General features: G+C 36.7%; 1 protein-coding gene and 1 long non-coding RNA gene across 2 annotated transcripts; both read left to right on the top strand.

The window, feature by feature from the left end:
• The first annotated feature begins 1,518 nt into the window (after positions 1-1,518).
• LOC116015156 lies at positions 1,519-2,802 on the top strand. Its single transcript, XR_004097559.1, has 3 exons — positions 1,519-1,616; positions 1,723-1,863; positions 2,599-2,802. It is a non-coding gene; the product is annotated as an uncharacterized LOC116015156 (long non-coding RNA).
• A 1,483-nt stretch (positions 2,803-4,285) lies between these two features.
• LOC116015155 (calcium-dependent protein kinase 11-like) lies at positions 4,286-8,706 on the top strand. Its single transcript, XM_031255177.1, has 7 exons — positions 4,286-5,031; positions 5,843-5,986; positions 6,122-6,274; positions 6,416-6,531; positions 6,955-7,122; positions 7,428-7,652; positions 8,341-8,706. Exons 1-7 carry the CDS (start codon positions 4,473-4,475, stop codon positions 8,470-8,472), a joined length of 1,497 nt encoding a protein of 498 aa, XP_031111037.1. The 5' UTR covers positions 4,286-4,472; the 3' UTR covers positions 8,473-8,706.
• Positions 8,707-12,114: the final 3,408 nt, after the last annotated feature.

Genomic DNA, 12,114 nt, shown 5'->3' with positions numbered 1-12,114 from the left:
ATTTGTTTACACTCCTAATCCTATCGTCTAGGTACATACGAATAAGAAAAAAAATAGCAAATAAGAAAAAATTAAACCAACAACCGTAGGCAGAAGTACTCCGTATTCATATTTGATGCCGACGGTACGCAGGAGCAAGTAGAAAAAAATATCAATGGTGGAACATGGAAAAAATAGATTAGCAAATTTAAAAAAATAAACACAGATTAAAAAAATTACAATTTGCAGGGAACATCATATATACGTTTGATTTAAAAACCACAAATTTACATTGAGTAATTATATAATAACACATATTTCTCATAATTAAAGATTACACATTAATAATAGTTGTATGATTTCGATTGTTAATAAGGTAAAGAGAAAGACACAGAGAATCATGAATACTTTTATTAATCATCCTTTAGTAGAATATATACAAGATTATAGAATTCTAATATGACTAATAGAACCATTAAAGATAAAGATAAAGATATTACATTGTAACATAGTCAGTAGTACTCAAAAAAAAGGAAAAAGATAAAGATGTATTATCATAATAATATAATACATCTAGTAACGTCCACATATATTTATTTATAACAATCAGAATATATTAAGGTAATAGTTTTTTTAATGGACAACGATAATACTATTTTACAATAATATAAAAATACTTTTTTTTTTTAATGACTTTGAAGTAAAAAGGATGCAAAACAACTTATGAAATACATACATAAACGTACATATACAAAAGACACTTTTCTCTCTCTTTTTTAATGATTGTTCCAATGCTGATCTAGCGAGCATCCTTATCAGTGAGGATATTTTACGATTATTGAGGAGTTTTTGTGAGTGTTATTAGAAAAGAGAAAATGGGGGGAGATGATTAAAAAAAAAACAAAGTTGAAATTAAAAAATAAAAATTAAAAATTATGCTGCTGTCAGGTGCGCCTGCTGTGCGCGTGTGTAACCCCTCACTCATTCCAATAAGCTGCGAACCTACGTACCGGTCACGAACCGTAAGGATTTTTAAAGTATGTGTTCGGTCCTGATTGTCCTAGGGAATGAATTAGTAGGCACTATACTATTAAGCTTGAACTTCCTACGTGATTAAATTAGCTCGTAAGAGAGAAAATTTATTCCGACCCTTGTATCGCAGTATTTCGCGATATACAAAAAATTATCCGATTTTTCAAATTAGTGACGGGATTATTTTTCAAAATAATTTTGGTTTCAAAATTCTTCCTATTTAAATTATTTTCCACCAAAACTATATCTGTTTTAATCCCGAACAGTCTAACCGAAGATATTTTCCCTTACCCACCACCAAAATGTGACACTTGGCAACTCCCTACACCACATGTTATTATTTAAATATTTTTGAAGATGATCAAAATGGAAACTTGATCTCCAAGTTTCTTATTTCTTACCTTATAAGAAACAATGTAGCTTGATCTCCAAGTTTCTTCATCCCTAAAGTGTCTCTATAAAAAGAGACTTGATCTCCCATTTTCTTCATTCCATACCCATTTGGCCGAAATTTAGAGAGGAAAAAGGAGAGGAAAATTCTTCATCTCTTCCTTGAGTTCAAGAAGCTTCATAGCCAATTTCTTCACAAGATCATCATCTATTCGGTAAAATTCCATTTTTATTCGGTTAAAAGCTTTGTTTTCTTCCCTAGAACCTAGCTATAGGTTAAGATTTCTTAAAATTATTGTTATGGTGGTATGTTTTGCCTAGGGATTTTGGCAAAAGAATTGAGTAAAGGAGAGGATTTAGCTATTGATGTTTAAAGGGTTTGAAGGAAAATCTAGCCTCTCAAGTTTCTTATCAAGTGGCTAGAATCCCATTAAGTGTTGATGAGAGTTTTGGTCTTCAAGGGTAAGATTTAATGTTCACTAAAATTATATATTTTGCCCCAATATATATAAGTATATTTTGATGATATATGATATGATATGATATCAAAATTATATGTTTTACAAATTATGTGCATAATAATGTTCATGTGATCACAAGTGCATTGCAGAATATGTGTATGATTCTCGAATTATCGAGAATTGATTTTTACGGGTCAAACCCGTGTGTTGAGTAAATGCTTGGCTTGGAATTTTGGTGTTATGTACATATATGTACTAAGAATGATATATTCTTATGGAATGAATTATTGTGGAGAAAAATATGTCTTGAGAAATTATATATTTTTGAAGAAAATATTTATTATGAAGAAATGATATATTTTGGAAATTATATGTACATATTTAGTCTTGGAGGATAAGAATACTTGCTGCCGGTCTGAGCCGGAAATGGGCTGCGGTCCAGATTATTATGAGCACTTAGGGCTGCGGTTCTATTTGCTATTGATATGAGAACCTAGGGCTGCGGTCCTATTGATTGAGTATTGGTGTGAGTTGTATCCCCAACTTGGTATTTAATCCTTCTTGACAAATATGTTATTTTGGGAAAAGTATATCTCCACATTATTTTGGAAAAGTATATTATGAGATAAATGATAAAAACCCAAGCCTATATTTTTCGGGGTGAAATGGAACTTACTTAGCTTATGCTAATTTTGGGATATACACCCCTTCGTTTTTGTTAAAATGATTTTTGCAGGTGAACATGAATAGGATGGAAGTGAGGTTGAGATTAGTCCATTTGAGGAGTAGGCATTTGGAGGATTTTATTATTTGGAGGAAATTTTGATTGTATAATTACTTCCTTGTATTAAGTTGGACTTTGGATGTATTTAGATGTTGTAAGTTTAGCCTGTGCACTTAGAGTGGAGTTTGTCAAAGAGGTGATAGAATTCACTCTAGGTGTAGCGGTAACACCGATTTTCTGCTGGTTAGATGTGTAAGCTTCCGCAATATATTATTGAGATTTTTTTATCAAATTTAAGATGTGAAAATCGGGGTGTTACAGCGTGTTCGCGCCGCAGAGCTGTTCCATTTTCCCACATCTGCAATTTTACTGTTCCACTCACTCAACCCTTTTCTTTCTCTCTCCACTTTCTCTTCCTTCCACATCACTTAACACTATTCCAATATCCCCTAAATATCCATTGATATGGATGCTAAGAGCATCCATATCAGTGGGGTTATTTTGTGATTTTTGAGGAGTTTTTATAAGTGTGATTAGGAGAGAGAATATGAGATAAAAAATAAAAAAGAAAAAAAGAAAAAAGAAACAAATTAAATTCTGACATTTGAAAAAAAAAAAAAAAAGGAAGTTAATGTCATAGTGGCCGCCAACTGGCGGCCACTTTGACTCGCCCCAATGGGCGCGTGAGGTACATGCGCCCGCTGGGGCGCGAATTGTCACGCAATCACGCATTGTGCGAGTGTGCCTTTTTTTTTTTTTTTAGGATAAATGACTCTCCAAATTGAAGCCTCCATATCAGTTGTAATTCTACCCTTTCAGCTTTTTCTCTGACATGAACTCCAAATAAATCACAGATAAAGATATTCTAACAAAATCTATTATTTAATAATTACATTGTACTCTAACTAATATCTATGAAAGGATACGGTGAATTGCATGGCTTGGATACGTGTAACTATGTTCATTTTTCCTTTGTACATAAGAAACTATATTAATGCAGTTGCAAAACTCAAATTCAATTTATTACTCAAATAACAAATCTAATTTCATCCACTCGTACACATGTTTTTGGTTGATTTATTAATTCTAGTAAATCTCCTTAACTAACGTTAATGTTCCTCGTCAAAACAATAAAGTTTGAGTTGTACTATATCAACTTCAAAATCTTATTAAATTATACTCTTAACGTGACGGATACTAATAAGTTACTTTTTTGATGTGGATCTCAATACAAATGTCTATATCAAGATTTTGAATTGGAGACAATAATGTTTAAGTTCGAATTTCACTAAAAACATGTATGAGTAAAAGGTCCAAGAATACTAAAAAATTTGAATTGGACCTACACACAAGAACTAAGAATTGAATCATGTGCTCCATCCAACTAAAAGGCTAAGCTGATAGTTGGACTGCACATTTATGTAAATGTAACCATGACCTTTTGCATGGCTCTGATACCAAATGAAATCATGTGCTTCATCCAACTAAAAGCCTAAACTGATAGTTGGACTGTACATTTATGTTTATATTATATTTATGCTCACACTATGATTTAGCCAGTTGATTGCGCTAAAAGAAAAAAAGTTTATCCAAACGTTAGTTAGTTAGTTAGTATTTGGATGTTTGTAAAATTGAGCTGCACAAGAAAAATAGTGACCAACTCCAACCCAACCGGTGTCCACATTACATTCCCCGCCAAACAACGTAACAGAAGTGTTGCCTTTCCATCAATCTCGATCGATCGATCCACTATCTCATTTTCCCATTTTCCGTTTCAGAAAGTAGAATTGGGAAACAGAGATCGAGTTTTTCTCGCAATCCCAAAGTCGCTTCATCATAAGAATCAGGGGATTTGAGAAGACACGAATTAAAAAAAATAATCGAAAATGGCAGAGGAGAAAGCAAAGGCGTTGAGAGCTGCATCGACAAGGCCTTGCTTAAACGTGCTACCTTATGCGACCCAGAAGCTAAGGGACCTTTACAGCCTGGGGAAGAAGCTGGGTCAGGGGCAATTCGGGACGACATATCTGTGCACGGAGAAATCCACATCGGTTGAATACGCGTGCAAATCAATCCCGAAGAGGAAGCTCTTGTGCAAGGAGGATTACGAGGATGTGTGGAGGGAAATCCAGATAATGCACCATCTGTCCGAGAATCCACACGTTGTTAGGATCAAAGGGACATATGAGGACGATGCGTTCGTGCATCTGGTGATGGAGGTTTGTAGAGGCGGAGAGCTGTTTGATAGAATTGTGTCTAAGGGGCATTTTAGCGAACGGAAAGCGGCAGAATTGATGAAGACCATTGCTGGGGTTGTGGAAGGTTGCCATTCTCTTGGGGTGATGCACAGGGATCTTAAGCCTGAGAATTTCTTGTTCGATACCGCTGATGAGGATGCCAAGCTCAAAGCCACCGATTTCGGATTGTCTGTCTTCTACAAGCCCGGTTTGTTATTGCTTTCTTTCTTTCATTCCTTACATTCATTCATTTCAGGTTCAGGGGATTGAAATTTAATTCTATTCTATATATGAATGATGGGATTGATTAAAGTTATGATGAGATGCCACAAATTCATGATATGCTTAGCAAACCTGCAGATTTACTTGTATGTCTTTTTTACTGCCATGATCATAATTTATTGAGTAAATTACCAAAATATCCCCAGTATTGATTTGACTGATTTGGTTCTCGCATTTAAAAACTGTCTAATTTAGTTCTTTGACTATCATTTCTTTAACCAATATGGTCCTTAAGCTCCCGAGACAACATATTTTGAGGGATATAATGACCACATCACTATTGAACCATTTGACTATCATTTATTTAACTAATTTGATCCTCATATATTGACGATATGAGGACCAAATTGGTTAAACAAATGATAGTCAAAGGATTAAATTAGTCAAATCAAATAGTTAAGGGACAACTTTTGTAATTTATTCAGAGGTAAAGCATGACTAAATGACCATATTAACCTTATGGTCACCGAAGATTTGAGGGGTTGGGCGCCGGAGGACCAAATTGGTTAAAGAAAATAAAGTCAAAGGACTTAATTAGACAGGTTTGAAACGGAAGGACCAAATAAGTCAAAACGATATAGTCAAGGACCATTTTGGTAATTTATTCCTATTACAATATGAAATGCAATAATTGTGAATCCAACACAATACTCTGAGTTTTTATTATTACATTATTTAATTTTTTTTTTTTTTACACTACTGAAACAGCACTTCCTGACTTGAATTTTGGTTTTCAGGTCAATATCTTTCTGATGTTGTAGGCAGCCCATACTATGTTGCCCCTGAAGTATTACACAAATTTTATGGACCTGAAATTGATGTATGGAGTGCTGGTGTTATCCTTTACATCTTATTATGTGGGGTTCCTCCTTTTTGGGCTGGTAACTAACTCTCTCTCTTTTCATAATTACCTACAAATTCTCTGCCTCTTTATCCTCCACTTCTCTAGCTAAGATCAAAGCTTGATTGCCTTTTTGTTTTGCTCCTTTTAATTTTTTGAAAATTTCAATGTGCAGAATCAGACAATGGCATCTTTAAGCAGATTATGAAAGGAAAAATCGATTTTGAATCTGAACCTTGGCCTTCCATTTCGGATAGTGCAAAGGATTTGATAAAAAAGATGCTTCAAAGGGATCCCAGGCAGCGAATAACTGCACATCAAGTCTTATGTAAGCCACATTTTGCATTGTACTAAAACTAGGAGGCCAAGACTTCTTTATGGATGTTTTTTTCTGTTTTTTATTTTTTTGTTTCGTTGTCCGTACTTGTGAATTGAGGGATTTGAATAATGTGGCATTTGTATCAATCAGGTCATCCATGGATTGTCGACGACACAGTTGCACCAGATAGACCTTTGGGTTCAGCAGTTTTGGCACGCCTAAAGAATTTTTCTGCTATGAACAAACTTAAAAAGATGGCATTGCGTGTACGTTTTCCATTTTTCTTCCTGCTCAAGAAATTACCCCAAAGTTATTTGGCTTCTTGTATCTGTAGATACTGATCATGCTAGTTTTGGTCATGCCTAGATATGTATTCTCAATGGGAGGTCTGAAAAGAAGAAATCGTGTTATCCTGTAAAGATTGTCTGTAGCATTGGAGCCACCACCATAGATGGCCACGGTTAAGAGTCCCATGGGTTTATAAGGCCATGGATTAGACTAGCTAATTGATTGGAATCTCAGTTAGTCCTGAGAATTTCATGACGAGCAAAAAAAAAAAACAATCTTCAATCATGAAGTGTTGCTGAATTGCTTGGATAAGTTACTGTATACAGTACAGCCACTTCCACAGTTAAATTATTACTATTTATCCTCCAACTGATTTGTTATGCTTGAAATGGTGTCCATAGGTGATAGCAGAAAGACTATCAGAAGAAGAAATAGGAGGGCTAAGACAACTGTTCAAAATGATTGACGCAGATGGGAGTGGAACTATTACATTTGAGGAACTCAAGCAGAGCTTGAAAAGAGTAGGGTCTGATCTAATGGAATCTGAAATTCAGGATCTGATGAATGCGGTACTAACTTGGAATTTAATTTTTTCCCTCAATTTGGATTGGATTGGATTGGATTACAAGTTACTCTATATCTATCTACTTCATTTATGTTGAACGTAGGCCGGTAAGGGCCAAGCACCATCTGGCTAAGGAGATTGTTGGGCGGAGGCCGGTAAAGGGCCAAGTTCAGCACCTTGGATCTCAAAAATGTGTGGCAGTATAAGAAAATAAAGTTACGTCTTTGCTACTAGTTATAGCTTTTGGCGTAGTGGTAAACACTTGATCTAACAATTTATATTACTGTCGTCGTGAAATGTGTGTCTCAGGCTGACATTGACAACAATGGCACTATTGACTATGGTGAATTTCTTGCTGCCACTTTGCACTTGAACAAGATGGAAAAAGAAGAGAATTTGATTGCGGCTTTCGCATACTTTGACAAGGATGGAAGTGGGTATATAACCATTGATGAGCTTCAACTGGCATGCAAAGACTTTGGTTTGGCTGAAGCTTCTTTGGAGGAAACAATCAGAGAAATTGATACAGACCATGTAAGCATGCATCATCTCATCTTTAAGTGCTCATATATACTTCTTGCACTTACACTAGTAACTTTTAATATTTTCCTTCATTTCTGATTGATGCCCACTCTGGCTTTTGCCAAAATATTTTATGAATGCTCTTGAAAATGCATGAAATGATGAAACCATAGAAGAATTATATACACCCTCACACCATAGACTTCTGCAAGTATTTTATGAATGCTTCTGAAAATGCAAGAAATTCTAGCCACTATTAAATCACCACCATTTGCCGGTGCTGGACTTGGCCCTTTACCGGCCTTTGCCCACAATCGCCCTCCTAGCACCAGCCAGCCTTAAATGCTCTTGCTGAGACTCAAACCCGTTCATTAGGATCAAGTGCTTACCACTACGCCAAAAGCTATAGCTAGTAGCGAAAACACAACTTTATTTCCTTATTCCACCACACATTTTCCAGAGCCAGGGTGCTGGGTTTAGCCCTTTACCAGCCTCTGCCCAACAATCTGCCTAGCAACATGGTGCTGGACTTGGCCCTTACCGACCTCCGCCCAATATTCATCATGTCATTTGTTACTGATGCATGCCTGCAATTTTCTAGCCATTCATCACTGTCTGATTTATCACTACAACAATGTGTGGCATGAGATTGATTATGATTGCTCTGAGTTGAATGTGAACTTGGATTTTGATTGTATAGGATGGGCGAATTGACTATGGGGAATTTGCAACAATGATGAGGAAGGGAAACAAAGGAATTGGAATAAGAGGCAATTTGAATTTCAATGTGGCTGATACCTTAGGCAGCAGTGACAATGAGAAAGATCAATAGAAGGGTTGCTTTAATTTAATTGATTAATGTTTGTTTGTTTGTTTGTATAGTTGATGAGGAGTTTGCTTTTGCTCTCTCTCTCTTGTTTTTCATACTTAGCTACACTTGAATGATTATTTTTTTGTTTTAACTTTTAGGACAATTCAATTTACCAAGTTGAGGCTTCAATGTAATATGAAGACTGATATTATTCTCTTATTATTTAAATGAAATAAATAGCTAAAAATTTGTATACTTGGTTTATGCTTTCTTTCTTCCATTTGAGATGAGAATTCATGTTCATTTATTTCTTTATTTGTCTATAAATATTAACACAAAGAACGGAGACAATGTGGGTGTTTGGCAAATAGCTATTAGATAATTGGATTCGTGGATTTGACTAGTTGATAGCATGAGCTGATTGTAGAAAGTTGTATGTTTTGATCTGTTTGAAATAACTGCTTTGAGCAGAAAAAACTAATTAATCAAACACCTATATTGACTGTTACAAAAAAACTAATTAATCAAACACATATATTGACTATTACAAAAAAAAACTAATTAATCAAACATATATATTGACTGTTACACAAAAAACTAATTAATCAAACATCTATATTGACTGTTTAACTAAGTCAAACAATTAATATTGGTCAAATAAGTCAAAATTGACTTATAAATTAACTACGTTACCAAACACTTTTAAACCTCTAAAGAGTACTTGCAAAAAGGAATCTTCTTCCTGTGAGTTATATTATTTATGTTATTATTATTATTTGATACTAACCTTGTTGTATGGTCAATATGTGTTGTGTGGCTTAGAATAGTTTGCTGTAACCATCCTGTTGTATAGGAGTCAATCAGGTAGTTTAGAGATATAGACTCTCTTGTACTGAACGATTGATTGAACCACATTATTCAAAACTCATCTGGTATCAGCTAGCGATAGGAAATTTTTTCTCTCTCCTTTTCCTACCACCATGTCGACTAATTCTGTCACCGAGCGTCCGGTTGAGAACACCATCGCGGCGGCTCCGGTCACCAACACCAACCCACTCTCCTCCGCCCACCATTTCGTCTCCATTAAGCTCACGACCAGGAACTTCCTGTTTTGGCGCACCTAGCTTGTTCCATTCCTGCGAGGATAAGGCCTCCTAGGCTATGTGGATGGTACACTGCCATGCCCGCCGCCAACCCTTGCAGCTCCGGCCACTGCTGGCACCACTGCCGTCGTAGCAGCACCTCCGAATCCTGCCCACGCTACGTGGGTGCAGTAGGACCAATCCATCTTCTCACTTTTGATCTCCTCATTGTCCGACGAAGTGATGTACCTTGCGGTAGGGCGGAGCACCGCTCGCGAGGTCTGGGCATCCATCACCGCCGCCTTGGGTTCGTCCAGCCGTGCTCGGTGCCTCAATCTCCTTGGACAGTTTCAAGCCCTTCGCTAGGAGAACAGCTCGACGTCCGAATACCTTGGCCGTGCCCAACTGTTGGTCGAAAATCTAGCCCTGGCCGACCGTCCTGTATCCCTTGATGAACAGAACCTTTACGTGTTCAGGGGATTACGCCCAAAATTCCGGGCAATGGCGGCGTCGTTGACTGTCTCTGGCACACCGGTGTCCATCCCGCAGCTTGCCGATTTTCTCCAAGCCCATGAGTTCATCTTCCAGGATGATTTTACCCTGGTTCTGAGGTTGCCGGTGGTCATAGCATTTTTAGGTACAAGCAAATACCCGGAGTATTCCGGGGTTATCGATCCACAGGGAAGCGGGGTATTAAGCACTAGTTACTAATTAATTCACGAGAAGCTATTCCTACGTTAACAATGGGTATTTATCTAAAATTATGAAAATAAAATAAATGAAGCAAGGCAAACGGACTTTTATATACAAGAGATTAAGAGCGGGATTTTTGGGCGTCAAAGTGTTTAATCACCTAGTGCCAATCTAAAGTGAAATAATCATTCGGGTTCAACAAGTGTGGATGATTGCAATCTAAAAGGGAAAGATTACTCTCGTAATTCAATCCCAAAACATGGTAATTGGAATACTCACTCTCGTGAGCTATTCACAACATATAATCAAGAACAAGCAATAAATGGAATACCCACTCTCGTGGGCTATTCACAATTGAAATACTCACTCTCGTGAGCTATTCACAATAAATCCCTTAATCAACATGTCCTCTCTCGAGGTACAAGAATCAAGTGCAATTGTGGGTGCTCTAATTCATAGACAAATTTAGCAATGAAACAAGTAATTAGGATCCTTAACTACAAGCATCAAGAAATTAAGCCACAATTACAACACAAGTAATAAACCCAAATAGATATTTCATTCAAGCAATTCAAGAACTAGGCACATAGGTTCATAAACACTTATCAATCCAAAAATCCCAAAGGAAATCTTAGCCAAANGACATTCGACGCGTCGAATCTTTACAGCGCCGAAACGAGGCTATTCTGCCTCATTTTTGGGATTTTCGACGCGTCGAAAGTTGAGTTCGACGCGTCGAAAATTCCTGTGACGCAGTTCCGACTTGCATCCTGATTTTTACCCTTTTCCCTTTCGAATTACACTTTGATGTCTTCATAAGAGTTGTAGCCCTTGAAGTCTTCTTTTCCAATGGTTTAAGAATCACCTCATTTGGATATTTCTAGGCTGAGATATGGTCCAATTACCGAGGTGTCGCCATATTTAGCAGAAATTACAACTCTTTGATCTTTTGACCATTTTCCCTTTCAATCTACACTTTGATGTCTTCAAAAGAGTTGTAGCCCTTGAAGTCTTCTTTCCAATGGCTCAAGAATCATCTCATTTGGATATTCATAGGAAGAGATACGGTCCGATTACCAAGATGTCGCCATAGTAGCGGGAATTACAACTCTTTGGCTCCTTTGGATTGGCTTTTGTTCACAAATGGTTCTAATGCACTTCTAAACACATCAAAAACATTTAAACCAAGAATTATACCATTTTAAATATGAAAACATGGAAATAAGCATTGGACACAACATTTTATCACACAATTAACTATAAAACCTACATAAAAACACAAGTAAAATAGGTACAAATGAGAGTGTATCAGCCGGCGGGTCTCCTTCGGCGCTGTACGCAGGTCAACAGCGACGTCAATCGGGCGATGGCGTGTTTGGCGGGAAAAACGGAACCGGTGCAGGTCACAATCGCGGCCGGAACGGGCGTGGACGTGGCGGTCAGAATCGCGGTCGTGGCACCCCCTGCTGTCATATCTACCGCTCTCACGATCACACAGCGGTGACGTGTTACCGCAGATACACCGGCCAACAGCCCCCTCCATGGGCGAATGTCGCCGTTGCCGCCGGTGAGCCCGTTGTTGCAAAAACTGCCTTTTAAATATTTTATTGGTATTATATGTATTTATTTACTGGAAAATATAAGAATTTATAATTGAGATGTGAAGGTGGGATTGTTTTTTTAGAGTGAGAGAGTATTGCAGGAATGTAGGGAAAATAATGAAGTAATTTTAAATTTGATGATGTGAATTTGAGACGTATTTTTGAAAGTGAAATACACTTGCAGGATAAGGGTAACCTTATATATATATATATATATATATATATATATATATATATATATATATATATATATATATATATATATATATATATATATATATATATAT

This window comes from Ipomoea triloba, chromosome 4 (genome assembly GCF_003576645.1).
Source record: "Ipomoea triloba cultivar NCNSP0323 chromosome 4, ASM357664v1".
Lineage (NCBI taxonomy): Eukaryota > Viridiplantae > Streptophyta > Magnoliopsida > Solanales > Convolvulaceae > Ipomoea > Ipomoea triloba.
Note: the sequence above shows the minus strand (reverse complement) of the source record. Positions and strands in the feature narration are given on the sequence as shown.

What these genes read in the sequence shown, in the direction of transcription:
- LOC116015155 (XM_031255177.1), top strand. Translation starts at nt 4,473, where the DNA reads ATGGCAGAGGAGAAAGCAAAGGCGTTGAGAGCTGCATCGACAAGGCCT. An exon ending in GTCTGTCTTCTACAAGCCCG is followed by an intron (nt 5,032 to 5,842) that starts GTTTGTTATTGC and finishes TTTGGTTTTCAG; the next exon opens with GTCAATATCTTTCTGATGTT. An exon ending in GGTTCCTCCTTTTTGGGCTG is followed by an intron (nt 5,987 to 6,121) that starts GTAACTAACTCT and finishes TTCAATGTGCAG; the next exon opens with AATCAGACAATGGCATCTTT.